The sequence below is a fragment of the Abramis brama genome, assembly GCF_963993115.1.
Source record: "Abramis brama genome assembly, chromosome: 22".
NCBI lineage: Eukaryota > Metazoa > Chordata > Actinopteri > Cypriniformes > Leuciscidae > Abramis > Abramis brama.
The window spans coordinates 17,117,945-17,141,601 of record NC_139984.1 but is presented as its reverse complement, the minus strand read 5'-3'; the positions used below and the strand labels follow the sequence as shown (position 1 = coordinate 17,141,601).

Genomic DNA, 23,657 nt, shown 5'->3' with positions numbered 1-23,657 from the left:
ACTCATTACTGTAATCTTAAGAGCTGTAATAGCAAGTCATGACAGGGTTTTAATAGATTTTTAGCTCTGGCTAGATGTGGATATTTGTGGATTTTCTGGAGTGATGTTCTGGTGTGGAGAGATGTGTCCTTGGCCTACTGAATTGCACTGGGAAGGGATCGTGACTGATCACGGCAAATGCAAGGTCAGACTCACAGTTCTTGTACAATGAAGAACTCTTTCCTGGTCTCGAATGCATCAATCAGCTGCAAGATGTTTGGGTGTTTGAGCCTGGAATAATGGAATAATGACACAATGACACATGACAGCAAAAAGCTGAATAGTTTCTTCATCTCACGTTATAAAAAGAGTAAAATAATGCTTCAAAAATAGTGAGAAAGGACAGAAATAATCCCACCACGAGTGATACATTCAGCTTCTCTTACCCTCTCCATCTTTCTCTCCACCCCACTATCCTTAAAGGATTAGCGCGCCCAAAAATGAAAACATGCAGCTATATTTTTACTTTTGTGCTCCACAGATGAGAGATGAATTTGATGTTTGAAATGACAAGGACGGAATTTTCATTTCTGGGCGAACTATCCCTTTAAATGTTCTCTTTGTCCTTTCAGATCAGCACTCTCACAAAACCCTACATCATCTGTTGATGTTTTGAGTCACCATGTACATTTTCAAGATCATGATCTCGTTCTTGGCTGCCTTCCGCACTTTCTTGCCATCTTTCTTGAGGAATTTCTTGCACACATAGACCTTGTCCGTCTGCCGTTCCTTCACCAGGCACAGCTCACAAAATTCTTTCCTGTAGAGAGAAATTAAACTGAATGCTGCATTTTATGTTTATGTTTGTGAATCGGTTATATTAAGAACTACACTGCTGAGATAAACACCTATGTATTGTGAGAAAAGCATTCTGAATTAATCTTTAGTGAGACCACATGTCTGTAATTGATGGATTGGCTTTCTTAAGGCTGTAATGGCAGATCTATGCACACTCACGCCTTGAGGACCTGTCCAATCTCGTATTTGTCAGTGACGTCTGACAGGCTGTTGTATGTCCGCCCATCTCGCAGAGCAAGGCACCCAAATGGCATGACAGCATCCACCTGTCCAGAGGAGAACCAGAAGCGTACACACACACATACAGCTATCAGTCTCAATAAAACTAATGCCATTCACTCTAGAGGAGCATGTGTCTTCACAAACTAGCCTCACCAAGACAGGTTTTACACAGAAATTGTGAAATGCTAATGAATGCGGTTTCAACATGACTGAAAGGAGATTTATTTTAAATATAAACTGGAAAATATCAACTGGAAATATTAGACATTATTCATTCAACACAAGCAGAACAATTTCTGTGTAAAACATACACATTCTTGTAAAACAGTCCATTTCTTCCCATTAAATGGAATGTAACAATTTGCGTTTCAAAAAAACGTTTCATCACGTTTGTGCTTTATGAATAAGGGCCACTGATTATGGACACTTCCCACAAGAGTCAATAAAAGGAGATGTTTAACCCTCAGAAAAATGTTTCTAAAGGTGGTCTAACTAAAAATTTAGTGATATATTTTATAATAAACATACAAGTGAATAAATAAATCAATAAATAAACAAACAAACAAACAATGGATGACAGGGTTATAAGTCAGAGGATTGCAAAATTTGCCTAAATTAAGCTGTTACTCAGTGGCTGGCTAATTTGGGACCAAATGTTAGTTTTTAGTTAATAATATAGTTAGTTAACTTATAGTTTCCATATAACTATTTGTTGTTAACAATGAACTGTTTTCCCTATTAAAAAAGCAACATCACACACAACTGCCAAACACACACACACACACACACACACACACACACACACGCACACACGCACACACGTTGGGGACATTCCATAGACATAATGGTTTTTATTAGGGATGCACCGATATGAAAATTTTGGCCGATACCGTTAACCGATAATTCTTTATATTTAAAAGCCGATAACTGATATATTGGCAAATAAATCGAAATCCAATTTTTTTTTAATCATTTTTGAGAGCCTGATTACAAAAACAAAAGTCTCACTGTTGAAAGCTATGTACCAAGCACACAATTACAATGTTCTCATTATAATTTTATGTAACCTATTTGACAGACTTCCAATCATATTTAAAGCACTTCAAAACCATCATGGCGAACAGTGCACATCAGAAGTGTCCCAGCTGAAGGAAAAAGTCCATTATTTATCTGCTTTAAGATATCGGACAAATTTTCTTATCGGGCCAATAACGATAACATATATCATATGTACATATGTGATAACATATATGAACATATATCAGCCAATACCGATATGGTGGCCAATACATCATGCATCCCTAGTTTTTATACTGTAGATTCTATCCCCTAACCTACTCATCACAGAAATCTTTCTGCATAAAAAACAAAACAAAAAAACATATTTGATTTATAGTTTTCCACATGGGGACCAAAAATGTCTCCACAAGGACAAGGATTTCAGATATTGCTATCTTTGTGGGGATCATAACGTAGGGTTTACCAGGACCACACACACACACACACGCACACACACGCGCACACACACGCACACACACGCATTTTTAATAGGGAGAAAATCATGCAGTAACAAGGACATCATGTTTTTGGTTGATAATAGATAATTGTTATCACTCCAAACAACACGATTTGTGTCTTTATTGTGTTTCAAAAAAATCTCATTTGTGAAAAGGTGTTTCTGATATATCACACAATTACAAAATCAGAAATATAGAGCTCAAGTGAAAATAATTCAACAGATGGTTGGGCGGACATGTTTCTCAGTGCAGGGAAACAGTAGATCTTTAAGACTGATGGTATCAGTGTGGAAGAGCGTGATGAGAGTGACAGCATCTTTATCAGAAGAGAGAGAACTGGACTGTCAGCTGTGTAATCCAGCTCCAGCTCCAGCTCCTGCCCCTAATCCCTAATCCCTCACATGGATCCATGCACGGGAGGGGTCGGGATACAGTAGGAAAGATCGGGAACAAGTGAAATATTACATAACTGGAACATTGTGAAGGACTTTGCTGAATTTATGCTGAGAATCTGAATGAAGTGTCAAACTGGGATATCTTTTTTAATATCTAAATCGTGAGTTTTTGTCTGCTAAGAAAAGGAAGTGAAGACATTAAAATCATCGAGGCACTTCCTAGTTTTTGCTAGACAGCTGTTCATCCCACAGCAAAGTCAACATGGCATTGTTACGCATACTTCTGAGATAACATGTTTGTTATATTTGCATAGCTATTTCTGTTACCTGCCTTCTGGTACCACGCAGACAACTCCATAACATTTAATTCAAATAAAATTGTGCCACAATGATTTGTATTTGACAGGCCTGTTAGAACATTTATGCATTTCAATAAATAAAATATGAAACACTAAAAACATGTTACAAGATAGTCATGGGGCTTGTGTCTAAATTCAGATGTAGTCAAGATGAGAACATAATGTTGTGACAATATTTCATGTGCATGCTGCAACAGTAAAAAAAAAATGTTTTTAAAAGATGCACAAAGAATATAAGGAACTGCTATGGACAGATTTCTATGGAAAGGCAAATGAAAAGTAGGGATTTTTAAAATTGACTAGTTTCCTGAATCGGCTGGTTTCAGGATCACTTGACCCCAATCAGACATGTTTCTTAGGGGTTTTTACATAAGATGTCTTCTTGCATTCAAATTTAACTAGACGAGGCGCAGCACAGTGAAACAGAACACAGACATGGTTTAAAAAGTTTAACTATTTTTAACTTGACATGTCATCTTAAAAATGCAACACTCATTTCAGAGCTGTGGCACAGAGGGTAGAGCGTTGCTTCTTAAATATAAAGGGCTGCAGCAAACCTGGACAAATAGAAGACTGGAAAAACATTGCCTGGTCTGATGAGTCTCAATTTCTGCTGCGGCATTAAGGTGTCTGGGTCAGAATTTTGCCTAAACAACATGAAAGCATGGATCCATCCTGCCTACTTGTATCAATGGTTTGTAAATGATGGCTACTTCCAGCAGGATAACACGCCATGTCACAAAGCTCAAATCATCTCAAACTGGTTTCTTGAACATGTCAATGAGTCACTACACTCAAATGGCCTCCACAGTCGCCAGATCCCAATATAATAGAGCGCCTCTGAGATGTGCTGGAAATGGAGACTTGCATCTTGTATGTGCAGCTGACAAATCTGCAGCAACTGTGTGATGTTAATATGTCAATATGAACCAAAATCTCTAAGGAATGTTTCCAGCACTTTGTTGAATCTATGCCACGAAGAAGGCAGTTCGGAAAACAAAAGGGGGTCCAACCCGGTACTAGCAAGGTGTACCTAATAAAGTGGCTAGTGAGTGTACAATATATATGTGTGTCAAAAAATTATTGTATTTACTTTTATGATAATATGAATAAATATGACTTGTCATTGTGGGATGACTGTAGACCACTGTAGTGCAGGAAGTTATGAGCCAGAGTTGCTACTTCCCTCCTACAGGCACTTTCTAACACTTTTTCCGTATGGTATGAACGCGCTGACAAGATATATTCACAACGAGCTTGGATTCCCTCCGGAGCTGGATGCAAATACAGAAGGTGACATGCTTACATTAGGGTAGTGATGCGCATGTTTTGATGGTGGAAGGATGGATCACATTTGACAGTCCTCGCTCATTAGTTACACTCAATACGTGCCCTGTGTTACAGAACTCGTGCACACGTACGGAATCGCACATCCTCTCTCCGGTGTGAAAAAGGGCAATCTTGTAGAGATGACCATTATGGGATGCGGTGGGATGAAGGATTACTGTCTCAGAGCTTGTGATTTCTCAGATCAGTTCTGGCAAAAATGTAGTGTGTTTTAATTGAGGGTCCATGCATATTCATAATGGCTATTTTTTGCACACGCAAAACCTTACATACAACCCTTACATACAATCCAAAATTAGCATTGGAACGTTCCCCTAGCCTGGAGACCGAGTTCAAGAAAGATACAAGACAAAAGACGAGGAAACAACAAAGGGTTTGAGGGGTGCCTTCTACAAAGACTAGCTTGCAACAGATTTCTCCCTCCATCATTAAAGACCATAAGACCCTCACCATCAGCCTTCCCCAAGACACTTCTCTGTAATGGTACGCTCTCCTCTCTCCTGTCTGTACTGCTCTTATTAAAGCAATGAATCTTCATCTCCAGAGGCACACACATTAAACACCAAAGCCAATCCCACAGGATGGATGAGAGGAGCTGTGCTGTTCCCCAAACACATCTGAACCCAAACTCACACACACACACACATGCACACACACCTCCTCACAATCCAGCACAGCAACAAGTTCAAAAGTCACAGCATGGAGCGTAGAAGTTTGATGTCCTCCCTTCTTCCCCTTGCTTAATCTGGTGCTAAATTATAGCATGCAGTCCCGCTTTCACATCCACCTCTCACAGACAAACACCATAATCATTATCATCCTGCTGGGTTTATTATGCATTTGGTGTTCTGAAACAGAATTTTGGCACCACTAAGCGCTACTCAGCCTCGGATGAAGCCTCAGATGTAGTTGAATTAGTAAAGCAAATATTCTGTTCAGCTTCTTTAATTGTTACAATTACATTTCATGTGAAATCAACAATTTTATCACAGAGTTTTGGAAGTTTCCTTTAAAGAGAAATATAAACAGGACCCCATTTATACTTAGTATTAAAGTTGTGATGTAATGAAAGTATAGCGTCAGATATTTACTTTCGTATTGTGACGTAAATCTGAGCGAATTATTGAAAAGGGGGAAAAAAAGTATGGAGGTGACTTGGTTCATTTCATCAGTTGTTGAGTGGATGGAGGCAGATCTGAATGCAAGCTTGTTGTCGATTGTAAGACAGGGGCGAAGTAAATGATTGGAGAAGTCAGACATATGACTTACAATAAAAATTGTAAGGTCAAAAAAAGAAAAAAAAAGAAACATGCATGGATGAATCATTCATAATAAGATCAAAAATAGATACAGTGAATTTCCATTTCATGCCGACTTCTGACATCTGATTCGATCACAAGTGGTATACTCAAAAATGAAAATTCGAGAGACGGGGGATGGGATCGGGAATGGTCCACAAGCCGGGACTTGAACTTGGGCCGCCCAAGCGCAAAGGCGCTACATGTCAGCGCAATGACCACGAGGCCATTGGCGCCGACCTTTATGCCTTTTTGTGAACTGAATCAAATGATTCACTGACTCATAAGAATGATTAGTTCACAAATTGGACATTGCTACTTCTCTCATAAACTTGCCAAGGAGAACTAGGGTGAATATTTGATGGTAAAGACTTAAATTTCAGCCTGTTCCTCACACAAGTCAAGTCACATTTATTTATATAGTGCTTCAAACAATACAGATTGTGAAAATAACTTTGTTAATTTTGCCAAATCCATTAATTATGAAACAAATAAAATGTAGTTGTAAGGCAGCTCTGCAGATTCATTATTTAGTTCAAGTTTTTTCCTCATCTGATAGTGTCAGTGCAGTTGACGATATTAAAGTGTTGATATTACTGAATATTAATTGTCTTACAAAGCTTTCATTTGACTTTAGATTAGGAATATAGTTCATGAGCCATATACAGACAGACCACTTTTTATCATATTTTTGTCCTTTTAAAGCTTGAAAGCTCCATTTCCTTACTCATTTTAATTGTCTGAAAAAGAGTGACCAATTTGTTTGCCTGCTATAAAACATACACAAGACTATATAAAAGATATCATAATGTACTGACACTCATGTCCAAAAGTTCAATTAGTCAACCAGTTTACACTTAAAACATCACATTTGTGGTGAGATTACATTTTTGAATTATATTGTAAGCAACAGTCAATCTACTTTACTTTTTAGACTTTTTTCTGCTATATCAACATGCAGAAACACACTGACCTCTTTTGGTCTGACTCGGACCACTTGTGAACGGATCACCCGAGACAGACTTTAATACCATGTGTAAACACAGCCTTGGATTTGTTACCCATCCATGGTTTGGGCTGACTCCAAAATCAATAACATGTCCGACTTCAGTGCTGAATTCTTGGAATTGACTTTGGCATGAATGTAAACGGGGCAGTGTTAACCCCACCCAGACTGAGTGAGTCCAGCTGGGCTGCTGCTAGGAGCAGCTGGATGCTCCACAGATAAGAGGAGGGAGGAGGGAAAGGCTCTCATTCAAACACAAGATGCTCATCCAAACTGTCTGCTCCTCAGGAGGGAGGCTCAGAAATCTGGAGCTGATGCAAAAGGACAGCTTCCATACAGGAAGGGCAGTGAAGGCCTGGATTAAATCAATCTGTTACCCTTCAGGTGGAATGCTACGAATTGACCAGGACTGATGCTGAAGACATGGATGTTGATTTGCCTGTTTCTGTAGGTCATGCATGATGTACATGACTAGAATGATTGCCTGATCCCTGAGCTTAAGTGCACATAGGTGAAGACACAGGGAGCATAAACAGGAAGGAGAATAGGTTGAAAAGAACTGGGAGAGAATAGACAACCTGTGACGTACACAAATGCTTACCGGGGGTAAGATTTGGATGAGAAAATAATCAACAGCACAAGATGAAGGAGAAGACTAAATGTCCTAAAGCATGGTGAAAAGTCACATGAAAGGAGGCAGTGCCTCCACATCACTGTGATTAGCTTATTACACTGTCAAAAACAGGGGTAGTTCATCCAAAAATGAAAATGTTGCCATAATTTACTCACTCTCATGTCGTTCCAAACCTGTCGTCTGTAAAAAAAAAAAAAAAAAGAAGATAATTTGAGAAATGTTTCAACTGTCTATACAATGAAAGACAATGGTGTAAAAAAACAAACACTGGTCTACACTAACTTTCATTGTATATGTATCGGAGGCCAGCTAGTAAGAGCTGTGCAGGTAAACCTCACTCCCTTGATCTCAAGAGGTGCTCTAGCGACTGACACTAACGGCGGCAGTCTTTAGCCTCCTTGTTACAGCGCCCCCCTCCCACACCGGAGACCCAGGTTTGAGGCCTGCACAGAGCAGGGCGAGTAGGACCTGAGGGGTTACATTGGTGTCGTGACCCGGATGGGAGTGAGGTTTAGGGGGGTGAGTGTAACGGAGGCCAGCTAGGAAGAGCTGTGAAGGAAAACCTTACTCCCCAAACCTCAAGAGGATCACTAGAGGCTACGGTCTTTAGCCTCCTTGTTAGCGCGCCCCCCTCCCACACCGGAGACCCGGGATTGAGGCCCGCACAGAGCAGGGCGAGTAGGACCTGAGGGGTTACATTGGTGCCGTGCCTGAAGCAGGCTGCAACGTAAAGATTGCAATGCTGGAATATATATATATATATATAGAGAGAGAGAGAGAGAGAGAGAGAGAGAGAGAGAGAGGGGTGCGGGCGCGATCGGAAAGTCGCAAAGTGTTTACTTATATGTGTGTGTGTGTGTGTGTATGTATGTGTGTGTGTGTGTGTGTGTGTGTGTGTGTGAGGCGCGAGCACGATCGAACAGTGGAAACATAAAAACATACTTTTTTACGCAAAGGCGCTACATGTCAGCGACATGACCACGAGGCCATTGGCGCCGACCTTTTCTTTTGTGAACTGAATCAAATGATTCACTGACTCATAAGAATGATTAGTTCACAAATTGGACATTGCTACTTCTCTTATAAACTTGCCAAGGAGAACTAGGGTGAATATTTGATGGTAAAGACTTAAATTTCAGCCTGTTCCTCACACAAGTCAAGTCACATTTATTTATGTAAATACACATAACACATTTACTGTTAATTAAAATTTTAAGGAAAACAAATATATTAATCTGAAATGTAGCAAATTAATTTTCAGTTCATTCAGGTACAATTACCAAACATATCTCAAGGTCTTTTTGTCTTTTTATTAATTTAATTAATAAACTAATTATATAAAACTATTGTCAGTGCACTACAAATAAACTGGTTCTATGCCTTTACTTTATTAATAAAACTTATTTAAAAAATACAAGGCTTAAGTAATTTATTTTCCTTTGGTGGTACAGCCTGAGACATGCACAAGCCTTCTGCATTTTTGTTTTGCTTTTCCCTCCATTGTACCGAACCGTGATGTCTGAACCGAGGTATGAACCGAACCGTGACTTCTGTGTACCGTTCCACCCCTAATTCAAGATATACATTTTACTAGATCATATGTTCCCTGGGAATCAAATCCATGACCTTGGCATTGTTAGAATGTCTTACTATTTAAGCTACAGGAACATACTATTTTAATAAATACTATGTAATACAAAAATTATTGTTATAATATTGTTTTCTTGTTGATAGCATAGAACAAAATTCACTACATGCCACTGATGTGTTCATCATGGGAAGGGAATGAAAAATAATATGAAAACTCTAAAAATACTCTAAAAATCGGTTCAATGATTCATAAGGAATGTTAAAGTATCCATAATGGTATTTTGAGACTTGTGTAGGCAGAGGAGAGGAACTCATTGTGTTAAAAGACCACAGGTACAACAAGACTGTGGGAGGACCGATTTTATTCATTAGAAAGACAGAAGCCATCAAAGCATTCATTCATTTTTCTGTCTGAGACTTCAATCTGCTCCTATTGTCTTTAATATTAAGTGGAATCATTACCAATGATGACACAAACTGATTTCATTGTGGTTTTGCCACTATATAATGAGGCACTCCTGCTGCTCGCTGTACACTCTTCTGCGTCTGAGAAGCCAATGCAAATGTTGCATTTACGTTTTAAGCCGTTTGCCTGCTCGCTGCATGAGCGAACTCTTCTCCCAATTACAATCAGCGATCTCCACATCGTTCATAGTTCCCTCATCACCGAACTGTCTGCAAGCAACAACAGAGCAGAAAATTATTTACACCCGCCTTTTTAATAAGCAAACTTTGCTCAGTGCGCCGATGTAAATTTACAACATCAGTCTGAGGGAGGAACAGCGGGTGTATTTATTTATTTTTTGTCAGAATTATGGACATATTTTAAAACCAAGCTCCAAAACAAATGCAAATTAAGCCTTGTAAATGGATTTCGATGAAACGATGCCCATGTCATTTGCTTTGCGGCAGAAACACAGAGCTGTGAATGGGTCCTGGTTCTTTGCAACAAAAAATATATTCTTTAAGCTACATTAAAGCCATTAGCAGAAATCAAACATAACCAAAGCCATTTAAAGCTAGAAGAAGCTAGGCTTCTTGCCGGCCCGGTACAGCAGGAGATGTGACTATTGCTCCGGTTTTCTGTATAACGAGTTTTTAAAGCATGCTGGCAGCTGTGGTAAAAGGGCCCTTCATGAGACCCTTCTTTCAGCAATTCTGCTGCTTTTTTAACACAGATGCCTGTGTCCTAGCATAATCTAAATGAGGTCCCTGGGGTCTCGCACAGCCAGGGCCACATACAAGACATCCGCATCATTACCTTTCTCTGTCTCCCTACAGGCCGTTCTTCAGCTATAGATACTGTCTATCTCCCAGAGGGGAGAGAGTGGAGCTGAGAGTGGAGCTAAAACAGGAGCTGGTGTGTGTCACCTCTGGTCAATGGACACCTACGGATAAAAGCAGCAATTGACTGAAGCAAAAATCAATTTGGCGAGTGAGGAACGGCTAAAACTGAGATACAAAAACAGGAAGGATAGCGGAGTAATAAAACGTAATGTCTCATTCTTGTTTGATGATTGATTAGCAGATTTACATTTGGAATAAGGAACAAAAACAGGTTGTGATAGAGACTTGAGAGGGTTAATACGTGTTCGCTTGCTATTTTTTATGAATTATGCATTAGCATTGAGTGGATTATCGCTGAAAGAAAATGCAGTAACTCATGTTTATTGCCGTAATGAGCAAAGATACTCTTGCTTACCGACTAACTCAGACTTTAATTCAGCATTATGAACAAACCTTTGGGTTGCTCAGTGGTTTGGTCTGAAATGCACTGTCTTCCTCAGCTGAATATACACACAACATGCTTACACACACACATTCAGGCACTATACAGACACATGGTCACTGACAATTTGAACGTCTAATGATTATGTTTGTAAGAAGGGGGTTTGTGTGTGTAGAAATGAAAACCACCCACAGTCACTATATCCAAACTTTCAGTATGATGAGTGAAATGGAGTCATATATTATGTATGGAGTCATATAGTATGTTTTCCCCTTATGTTCACTTATAATGTTAAGGTTTTCAAAACCAAAAACATAGTAGTTTGACATTATATTTTGTCCCTCAGTTGGAAACAAACAAAAAAACATGTTTATAATAATGCACTTTGGGAAGTCTATCACAGCACCAGACTAAATAGTATCGCCCGAATACGAAACTGTGGTCTCTTTATCGCCAACTCTATTGCAAGATACTTTTCATGGTAGTTGTTTTCAACATTTTATTCTTAATTCTTTATATAATCGTCTGTATGGGCATTTTGTTACATTTTACTCAAAAAAATCTTCCATGGTGCAAACTAAAACTATTAAAATAATTTTCAGTAACTGAAATAGAGCTGAAATAAAATACAATCTAAATATTAGATGGTAATCGTAAATGTAAAATTAAATATAAACAAAAATGTGAAATGTTGCCTCGGCAACTCGAAACATTTGAGAATTTTTTTATTATAAAAATTATAAAATCACACAACAGAATTACTAAAACTTTTTTAAAAATAAAAGCTAATTCAAAATATTAATACTACAACAACAGTATATTAATAATACATAACACTGATTGTAACTGCAGTGACGGAAACACATTTTCTTTGTTTATTATAAACTAAAGGATAAGCGCTTAATCTCTTTACCCAAAATATTCATTTCAATGGGAAAATTTTTGCTTCTCTGTCTTACATATGTGAATGTCCTTTTCAAATGTGACATGAGTAACAATCCTTACGGGTTGTGGGTTTGCTGTCAGGTCTAATATAGCTGTTATAGTCAATAACTGCAACAGCTTCACAAAACAAACCGCACTGAAATGTGTCACAAACTGTAAAGGTTAGACTGATGCGATCAGGCACCTTGTTAAAATGAAAGTTTCTGGTTCAGTACAAATCAAGCTTTATTGGAAACATTGGTGACATACTGTCAATTACCACAGAAAATAATTTAGACCCGTTTTACAAGCTGAGGGATGAGTAAAAATTGTCTGTTGTAATCGACCGAGTGCCACAAATGCTGTCGATAAATCTGAACCCAGATCATTCCTTTAAAAATAAACCTCACCTACTCGTTTCTAATGTTATGCAAGGCCGCATGTGCAACCCTACAGCAAGGAACAGCTTGAAGACCGACAAAAACCAGTAAGGTGCTACTTCAGATGGAAGAAAAATGCTAAATTTGCTTACAGGTCAGGGAGCATGATTTTTTTTTCATCTGGTTATTTTTTATATAATTAATTGCACGTAATTCATATAACTATCACATTCAAAATTCTAAAATAAAAACTTTAAAGTTTTGTTAAAGCTTAATAATATGACGTAAAGCGCTCTGCTTTCTAATGTGTCAGTATTTCTGGTTCAGATTCTCTTGGTTTACTATGGTCATTAAATGGGCCTGTCAGCTGATAAATTTAGTGGTGAATAGGAAGACTTTATGGTGTAATAATTATCGATTTGTATCTGAGATTTATAAAAACCTTCTCTGGTACATAATGTTGAGGTTAAAATCGATAATTGCATATGTGCAAGTAAAATCACAGCACTCAGCTCACCTAGACATTCACATGCATTGCCACTCTCTCTCTCTCTCTCACACACACACACACACACATCCTTCTGGCACTTTCTTTCACCAGCTGTGATGCTAAACTAACACTGCAGACTGTTCAAGGTTCTGTTTGAAAAATGCCTCAGCTACTCCACTCTGCACTACTTTATTATTTTCATGTAAAATTAACCATTACAGAAGCTGTGGTATATTCTTTTCGCCTCAAACCCCAATTGGCGATTGTCCTCTAAACAGTTTGTCTCCACGTTATATCTCTCTATTCTAATGAAGCTTTGATCCTTTATACTATTGTTCATTTACCCAGCTCCCCCTTTTCGTGCTCAGCCTCTGTTTTCAAATGTGGAAAGAACACACATAAAAAGAAAGAGCGAATAAAGGACACAACCTAGGATTTTTTTCAGATTTTAAACAGCATTGAACAAAGGCATTGTGTTTAATGTTATTATACAAGTCAAATTTGGCAACAGGAGAGCATCTGTTATGCACACAGCCAATTAAAAAATTGTTATGTCATTCATCGTTTGTAACAATCACAAAAATGCTAAATTATAGGATGCACTAACAGAAATGTAGAAATACGGCCAAAACAGGTCAAATACTGTAAATGCCTCATTCATTATATGTCAGCCATAATGATGCCAATTAGTTAGAATGATCTCAAAAAGCAGCTATACAGCAGCTGTAAGCTGGTCATCTGCAGTATGAGCCTCAGGCTTGCTTGCTTATAGACCTTATGCGCCAGAGAAACGAGGGCGCCGCCATCTTTAGAATATTGTCTTTTAACTTCCGTTTTGCGGTCGCTCTGTATATTTCTATGGCATTGCTGTCCAGGAGTAATTAGCTTTTGAAGTGGATTTACTTAATGTAAAGTTAACGAAAGTTATCACGAGGACTGTAATGTTTAAAGCAGATGACTAAACAAATGTCAGTCGACCGGGAAGATTTTCATTAATAAACACGCAAAATCGCTACGAAAATACAGACCGGAAGTCAAAAGAACCAACAACCGTAAAGAGAACACTTTATTGCTGAAATATTCCTAAGAAAAACATGACTTAGAGTTTAATAACACCCCCATGATACTTATGAAATAAAATAGCTTAGCTACTGAAAAGCTCCATGATTTCAAGTCAGCATGAAATGGAAGTTACGATAGTCTTTTCTTCCCTATTGTTATGTATATCCACGTAAAATGGCTTCGGTGCTGCGTTCCAGTCCAAAATTGTCATGCCCTTCACTCGCTAACTTCCCTCCGTCTCGTTCACTCGGATGTACGTCATTGCTTACGTTGCACGAGTGCCCACTACTGGCGGAAACTGCGGCGGACTGAATTCATAAACGGAATGTCCTAAGCCCTTGATCACTCGGAATCAGCTATGGAGTTTATTTATTATTTAAAAATTTTCCCTTTAAGAATTTGTTTAATGCAGCATCCAAATGTATATAGTTGTTTTAAATTTAAAAATATATAATTAATATATCATAGAGTTGTTTGTTGTGGTGGTGATTAGACGAGATATGTGTTGACGTCACAATCGTACTGCATTGTGGGACATATAGGTACCTGAACTGTACATTTGAAGTAGACTCGCTCCCTCGGTCAAAATCGAGGGAACGAGGGTCTGTCCATATAAACTTCCCTCGTCCACTTCACGAAGTGGAACACACTTCAAAATGGCGGCAGGGATTCCCCCGAGGGAAGTGCTTAGGGAAGTTCGCAAGTGTGTGTCTAAAAGTGGACTGGAACGCAGCCCAAGTCTCACTAACTTCCTTCTGTCTCGTTCACTTGGAGGTACGTCATTGCTTATGTTGCACGAGTGCCCATTACTGGCGGAACCCATGCAATGTGTTTAAATGGAACGTCCTAAGCCCTTAAATTGGAATCTGATATGGAGCTGATTTATTATTTACAGTTTTTTTTCTTTGTGAGTTTGTTTTATGAGCCATTCTATAAGCCTCTCTTTATGCGAGGGGTCAAGGGTCTGTCTAAATAAACTTCCCTTGCCTACTTGACGAAGTTGAACACATTTCAAAATGGCGGCAGGGATTCCCCCAAGGGAAAGTGCTTAAAGAAGTTTCTGAGTGTATGTCTAAAAGCGGAGTTAAACTCTGCCTTGGAATGAGAAAAATGTAAGAAGGGATTTGATTCCTTCGGGAATTGATTGGATCGTAGGAAGTTGGATGTTGCTAACTAAATGGTGTCAGATCTGAATGCCAGTTTGCTGTCAGTTTTGGACCGGAGGATATATAGCCCCACTCTCCGCCGAGACACACGTCATGAAGACAACAGATGTCGTTTTGAGGGGAAGGGGAGGTTAGATTACGAGGGCACATGAATTTTTAAAAATAATGATGTGCATAGATAAATCACTTAGCCTATAATAAGCACTGCAACATTCTGTAAAAAAATAAGAGTTGTCAATTTTGATTTCATGGTGACTTTAAAAAACATAAAGTAACTATTACTTTAATAGTAATGGGGGGGGTGGGGGGGGTAACTATTTTTCTAACCAACTAACAGACTTGTGACCCATCTTGGTTTGTGAGCCACCCACCAAATTAGAACTTTAATCTTCATTAATCAGACCTCCTTATCAGAAGGGTCTTCAAGCTAATGAAGAACTTGGCAACAAACATAAGTAATGGGTCCACTGAGGAAGTAAGCTCACACCAGAAACAAAGTTTTATACTGCTAACACCTTGCTAAAGTTGCTGTGAATGGAAAAAATGGCTCTGTGGTAGTTTAATGAGGACATTGCATGGACCTACTGCAGCTGATGAAATAAAAAAAATATTGTTTTTTCACAAGGTGAGGTGAATCTGGGATATGAAAGATGCAAGTGTGAGAAACAGCCGTGCGCGCCCATGCGAGTGCAGCCATGTCTTCGGAGGAGAATTAGGTCAGTTGGGCTCCTGGGAGAATCAGAGGGGAAAAGAGAGAGAAAGAGCAAGAACACGAACAAGCGAGTGAAATAGAGAAGACAGCGGGGATAAGGGAACAAAGTAGAAGTTTAAAAGTGAAGGATGAAGGAGAGGGAGAGGAGAGAGAGAGAGAGAGAGAGAGAGAGAGAGAGAGAGAGAGAGAGAGAGAGAGAGAGAGAGAGAGAGAGAGAGAGAGAGAGAGAGAGAGAGAGAGAGAGAGAAATACCTGAAATGATTTAGGTGGAAGATACCAAGAGAAAACAGCTCAGCATCAGTGCAATGCTTGTTGTTTTAAATGCTTTGCCTTCAAGTGTCTTTGCAACAATGAACTAAAAAAAAACATGTAGGCTACACTGCAAAAATGATTCATAGATCAAGTAAAAAATGCATGAAATAACCATGAAACATTACCAATGGTATACTAGGCTTTTTCAGTTTACTTAGAACAGCTATCAACTTAATAATAATATATAATAATATATAATAATAATAATAATAATAATAATAATTAAGTGCTGTTTTTTTTTTTTTTTGTTAGGTCAAATATCCCTAATCTAAATAATGCTTTGTAGTTCAGTCCCATGCACCCTCTTCCCAGCATGCACTGGGACATACATAATTATGTATTTTACATCATGAGAACTTTAAAACACTCAGAACAAGACATGCAAACTATTGCCTTGAATGTTTTAATCATTTAAGGTTTATGAACACTTGTAACTGCATAGAAAAGTATCTATACAAATCGGAATGATGTAGAGATGCTTATGTGGAATAACATTCAAAAAATGAAATATAGAGAAAAATCTACACTACTAAAGTTTACACAAGAGAGTATCGACATTTGTGATGTCTTTCAAAAGCAAACTGCTACAACAGCTCTCCAGCTAAACTAACGGTGATGTGTTCCTCCATCCCCCCTTCAGTCATTCAAAAGCACAGTTTCATCTCTCGCTCTGTACTGTAGGGCTTGACACTGTACTGGGGTAATTAGTTAGTGGCTGGAATAAACGTATGAAATATTAAGGGACTTCCAAAGGGACCAAACTTCAAATGAAAATCTCGCTGGCCTTCTGGAAATGTGCCAAGCAGGAAAACTGGAGATATGTCCTAAAATTAACGATAACAGGGAACGTGTATAAATGTGTCCTTGGGATGAGTGTCATTACAGATTTCCGGATTCGATTCTAATTCCATTAGATTCAGTTCTAATTCATCTGATTTCATTTTGCTAATATATGAAAGAAATTTCTCAGCTAATGTTGTATTATGCAAGGAACCTTCTAAGTTGGTACATCACACAATTTTATATGCAGTTCATTTGCTATTTATTTATATTTATATTTATTTTCACATATATAATACTAAACACAATATCCTCTGTGGATAGCAAATTAAGCAAACTTTAACTTTATACCTTGTTTAATTAATGTATAAATTGTTATAAATCTATTACTCATGAACACTTGTTTTATTTTTAAATGATTCATTACAAAATAGACTCACAAGAGTTCAAACATGAACTGTTATTGTTATTGAATATGGCAATGTTTTTGGTCTTGGCGGACTAGATCTGCTACACTGCTGCTGATGATTATTGGTGCTGCTTCGCACCTCCCCAGGGCCTCACGCCAAAGTAAAGTGACAGCCGACTTGATGATGTAAAGCCAATAGTTAAAGTTCATTTTTGTCCTTCGGAAATACTATCATAGTTAAAAGACATAGCTAAAAGTAAGACTGTGTATTGTGATGCTGTATTGTTTTGCTTGTATTATGCAGTAAATGTATTATGCAAAATGTATTATGCAGTAACTTACAATATTGCTCTGAGTGTGTGATTCATGCGAATGCATGTTAGCGTGTCATCGCACGTCAAGTTCATAAAGAAAGCTTTATTCAGTCCATTTTAAATTCTGATTTTGGCCACTTCTGAAATGGGTCAAACCATAGATATTACCTGAGAAGTTCATGTAAATCCGCTAGAAATCCGTGCTCTTTCAATGATGTGCATTTATTGGATGGAGAAAGCATGGACGCCTGCAGGATTTCATCTGACAGTACGCACAAAGGGTTTTTATTTATCACTAATAAGTTTCAAAAGCACAGCCTAACTATTACACACCTTTCGGACCATCAGTGAGAGCAACGGTATTGCCGGACGAGTGTAGCCTACTCTATCTCTAGATGTTTTAAACGTTTTTAAATCTGAAAACTCCTGAAAAACAGTGCTAGATGTTATCTCGATACTGTGTGTTTGTTTGACTGAGAAAACACTTCAGATGATTCAGTGAGAGAGTGATGATACAACCATTGAGACAGGCCTGACCACAGTATTTAAATGTTGAGCAAGCAATCTCATTGGCTGCAGGATCAGCTGAGTCCAATCAGCTTGTATCATGTGGTAATGATGTGATTGCTTGCAGATTGCATGTAAAGGACCTATCAGCCTGCGCCCTCTAGAGTTTCATGACTGAACTAGATATTAATTTGTTTGTGAATAGGGTCTATATTCTACAATACTGCTATAGTTCATATTGTATGTTTTTGATTCACTACAAAGAACCAGTTCAAAAGAGTAATTTGTTCATTATTCGGATTACAATCGACCCTTATACTATTGCATGCAGCCATTCAAAACAACTTAATAGAAAGTCCATGTTTTATGCCCATTATTTCGCAGTACATAGACATTTTGTCTGTTCAAAGCAAGATGTGATTAACTGGAAAATGTATTTTTTTACCCAGTCCTAATGTGTCCTGCCCTCATCATAGTACAAATGTCAATCAACAGGCTGCCAAATTCGGTTTGTGCAGCAAATTTCCTCAGCTGCACTCAGATTTTAATGAACATTTTAATTTGAAATATTTATGAATAAAATCATTGATTAGAAAAGAAGTAACATTAAATATAAAAGGCAGCCAACTTCAGTTCTTCAAATTTAAACTTTACAGTAGAATGTTTTTAGAGAAGTCACATGTTAGAAGAGTGTAATGAAGGGAGAAGTCCTCTGCTAAAGGCATCAGCTTCAGAGATCGAAGACCAGAGAAGCTGCAAGAAAGCACCAGAGCGGGAAAATGAAAGGCAAGTGTAAAATATTCAGCAGTAAAATCCGCTCCCTTGCGAAGCGAGATCTGATGATTGAAATGAAGATTATGGTTGGCCATGTTACGAAAACTCTCAATGTCATTTATCCTCTTTGTGCCCACAGACTGAAATTAACCATCGGGCTGAAAAATTTCCCACACTATCGCAAAGGGTACTTAACTCATTAATTTGTTTTAATACAGATTCTGATGTTTGTCCCCTCAAGAGATATATTATGAAATGCTCGCCTCAACAGCTCATTTGCAAAATATAGCACAGTGCTACCTCAATGAAGAAAAACACATTGACTGGAAGTCAGAAGTGCCGACCGCAGAGGAAAGTGAATCAGCGGGCCAAAGTCACCGAAAATTGCCCATCTGGAGAGTTTGGCTGCTTCTTCTCGCTGTAAACTGTCATTGCCGCCTGTCACACCAACACAGAAACTCACAGCGCTAACAGTTTAGCTATTAGCGCCATCTCCTATACTCTAACCTAAGGCACATCGTTACAAAGCAGCCAAATATAGGACCAAGGGGTGACGATTCAGAGTTTTAAGTAGGTGGATTATCTAAAATCAGGTCAGTGAAAGACATTGCAGGCTCATTTCCCTTTACTTCCATTGTATTCGCTTGATACTTCAATAATGCGTTGTGCAATAGCACTCCTCTCTGTACTGTAGTAGTTGATCGTCTCAGCCTCGTACATATCTAGAACATTAGATTAGACATCAAAGGTTTATTTAAAGTACGCCCAGAGAGGGACAGAGTGTAGAAGTGTGTTGAGGGGTGAATGGGTTTTAAACAGAATACATTAACAACAGAGCGTACATGTGCGCATGACTGTGCGTATGATGCTACAGCACTTGACTTGCTATCACGGATGGGTAAATGCTTTTGAAGAGAGAAGTTGGTCGGGAAAGACAGCAGAAAGGAGGACAGGAGGAGGGAAAACAAATTGATAAAAAAACAAGGAGACAAGAGGCCAAAGGGCAGAATACGAAGAACGTCTGTAGGAGGACAGAACACATGAGTCAGATTGTGAAAATGTTAAAACAATACATTGTTTGACTGTACAGCTATATTAAAACATCAATCATTTATTTTTACGGCTGGAAGAAAAAGGAATATGATTTTTCATCTGCTACGTTGCAACATTAACTCGATGAAATTTAAATAAAGCGTGTAATTTTGTTGATTTAAATACTTTCTCCTAACCCAGATTAACATGCAGAAAAACATGCAAAAATATGGTTTGGTTCACTTTTACAAACACGCTTTAAAAAAAAAGCTCTATTTGAACATACCAGCCCGATACAGAAACATTGGTTTCTGCATGGTTTTACGTAAAATGTGCTCATAAAATGGTAAAAGTAGATTGGATAGTATTCTGACATAAACTGGAATAACGTGTGACATTGCAAAAAAGTTTTATCTGATATTTTTCCTTAAAAAAAAGTTTAAAAAAACGGCTCCTCGCAATCAATGGATAAAAAGTGCAGCCACATTTGCTGGCGATTTCAAATCATAACAACAGAACTGTTCTTGATTCTACAACAATGACATGGCTATTATAGTTAACTAAAACCATTGTAGGAGCCATGTTTTTCTTTAAGTTTTTCCCCCAACCACTGGAGGGTGGTGTTTTCATTGTTTGGGTGTTCTGCCTGTGGCCTGGGGTTATTTAAGGTCAACTGTTTGTCACTCAGGTGTTGGATGATTGAGGAGGCGAACAGTTTTTTACTGTGTTCAAATGACAGGCGTTTGTCTAAAAGGAAGACGAATAAATGTTCAACTGTTAACAATGAGAGTGTGATCATGAGCCTTATTGAATTCACGTAAGAAAGTAAGCTATCAGTCATCAACCGGTAGCATTTAGTGGTACTTAGTCGCTACAACCATAAAAGAACATTTTTATTACTTGAAACAAAATATTACAAAAACTCATTTTTAAAATTTTATTTCTGCTAGTTGCATATATATATATATATAAAAACTATAATAATCTCTCATTATGATACTAAAATAACACTGATCTATGACAATAAACTTTTTATTTAAAGTCTGATTTAAAGATTATGTATCTTTGGAAATATCTTTTAAATCGCAGAGCAAAAGCTTGTCTAAGAAAAATGCTGGCTGGCAACAGTTGATAAGGTATGAATGTTCACTATTGCTTTTAAGGCGATGTCATAATGAGAATAAAGATTTCAATGGCAAAGGCTTCATCTCTTTTTGTTCCTCATCTCATTCTCCATTCTCTTTTTCCATCTCTCTTTATCCTCAAGTTGGGAGTAATGGTGGACAAAACGAGGCTACAGGGAAGGAGGGTCCTCATCACTGATTTATGTTTGCTCCCGTATTCTGCATGTATTTACCGCACTTTGAATATAATAGAAAGCATTGCCCATCACAAAAGCGCGAGTCTTCATTGTGATGCTGAAAGCCTCAACTTGCATATCTCGCTCACAAAGCCCTGCACCCCCAACATCCACAATTATTTTTCTCTCTTTTTTTTGCTTTGTTTTATGGCAAATTGTGAAGTGGAAGCTGCTCTGTATATTTCAATGCAATCGGAAACAAAATTATGCTGAAAAAGGTGCCTAAGCAAGGTGGAGTTGGTGGGAAGCGCTCTTCAAATTATAGATGATTAAAGAAATTTGATGAAGAGAAAGAGAATGTTTGAGCGTTAAGACTCACATGACATCCGTAATGGCTTCGTTGTCGGTGTATCTCAATTACAATATAATTGCCACTCTGTTCCTGTGTTAGTTTCTGCTAAAGGGGCTATCATGATCAACACTTCTATAGCTTGGCTGTGGTGGTCTTAAGGGGAGCAACTCATTTTTTGTTTGTAGCCTATATATGCATATTAGTAAAAACAATTATGTTATATTATCTTTCTTTAATATGACAGTGAAGAGTGCAACGGGGTGGAAATTATTGGTGTTCAACACGCGGCTGCAGCAGATCATGGCATCTCAGAAGTGCTGTAAGCTCTAAGCTTAACTCTTTATGACCCCAGAGAGGGTTCACTGACGGCTGTGAAAAAGAATCTCAGCTGGCATGAATGAGGGCATTTGCTGGGGTAATGGGGCACTTAAAAGCAACAATTAACATCTTCTAACAAGATCAAGAAATATATTTCCTACTTGGCCTCTCTGAACCACTGAATTATTCTTCTCTTAATGCACATAAACATGCTTTTATCCAAACTTACACTTATTCTATATTTTTTATCTGTTATCATGCCTTTAATTAAACCCATGTCCATGGCATTGTTAGCAACACGCTCTACTGTTTGAGGAACAGGAATATTAAAACATACATAATTTGTGTCCATTAATTAACACGTGCTAATTGGTAATGCGTGTATGAGTGTAATAATATGACATTAGTATTATTTATATGTAAAGCGTTGTTCTAGCAGACATATATTTACATTATTAATGTACTGACAGCATCTAACTGACAAAAAATATGAAAAAGTCCAGTGCCAATTTGGACATGAAAAGTATTTTCTGGGTGCGTAGATTCAGTTTACAAAACATGAAAAAAATAAAAAAGGAATCCGTACACCAAAAAATGCAAAGTTCAAGATCCATTGAAAAGTAGTATTTTACTGAAGATTCTCATATAAAGGCACAACAGAATACCATAGTGCACTAACAAAAAAGTGACTGTGCACAATAATAATAATAATAATAAAAACCTTTCAGTCCATCTACCATCTAAAATCTGTTTGGGGTGTGGATTCCTTTTTTTTTTTCTTTTTTTTTGACAGCATCTAAAACACAAATATTTAATGAACTAACAATTACTGACTTAAAAATGTTACAGTAGAATATTTTAGTTTAATAGAATATTGAATTTGTTCAACACCTTTATATATTTATTTCTAGAGTAGTGTAACTCATTTTGAAGGATTCCATCACTTTACCCAAGCCTAACTTTTAAAACAAATTACATTATGGAATAATTTATTTTTTAATTATATTTCCTTAAAAATGTGTAAATACTGTAAATGTATAGTATATTGTAACAAATTATTCTCAATTTATTATTTGTTTGTAATTTATTATAGAATGTATTATTTGAATATAACAATTTGTTATTATTATTATTATAAAATTATTATTGTTGTATCTAAATAATAGTACATTATAGAAATATATATTTACATGCATTTAAATATAATTAAATAATATTAACAAATAAATATAATATAAAGAATTTGTAAAGACACAAATTTACATTCCTAAAGACATTTATCTTTTAGATGCTGTCAATACATCCATATAATTATGTTTCATTATATATATCCAAACAATGCATATGTCACCATTTCGTTTGAATACCTAAAAATACTAATGAGATCAGAGTGGCAAGTGTGCTTGTCTAAGTTTATTCTTAAAGCACCCTGTATCTATTCAGACTGCACACAAATTTATAGTTATTGTAGTTGATTAGATATGAGCTATAAAACCTATGAGAGTATGTTTCACAAGCTTCTTATGAATCCTATTTCATTCATCATTATGGGAGGGTGTTTATAGAGATTACAAATCCATCAAGGAGAATAGCTCATTTGTATAGGCTGATATGATTAACGTGTTTACTTCATTTGCTTAAAACTGCAAACAGCGATGAGCTTATGAGCTGAATGTTGGACAAGAGACTTAGACGCCTGGAGTACTGAAATACACCCATCCATTTACAAAACGCATCTGTGGGAGGTGTGTTGTGTGTGGGCAAAAGGTACGAATCTAACTTGAAAGTGTTTGCTATATGTAGTCTAGCATCAAGGTGGCCCACAGGAGTCAGATTGAATGCTCACTGGTTAGAAACTGAACAGAAAGGCTTTGTATAATGCTCATATTGT

General features: G+C 37.5%; 1 protein-coding gene across 2 annotated transcripts in view; it reads right to left on the bottom strand.

Moving 5' to 3' along the window:
- camkvl (CaM kinase-like vesicle-associated, like) overlaps positions 1-23,657 on the bottom strand; it is a 44,256-nt gene that overhangs the window by 8,583 nt on the left and 12,016 nt on the right. The window contains exons 2-5 of one of the 2 annotated variants that reach the window (XM_084098185.1): positions 7,771-7,795; positions 997-1,103; positions 668-799; positions 196-270 (exon numbers count right to left, since the gene is read on the bottom strand). In XM_084098185.1, coding sequence (XP_083954311.1) covers positions 196-270; positions 668-799; positions 997-1,103; positions 7,771-7,776 — 320 coding nt within the window. In that variant the 5' untranslated portion in view covers positions 7,777-7,795. The remainder of the gene's footprint in view (positions 1-195; positions 271-667; positions 800-996; positions 1,104-7,770; positions 7,796-23,657) is intronic. The other variant, XM_084098184.1, reaches the window with a different exon arrangement.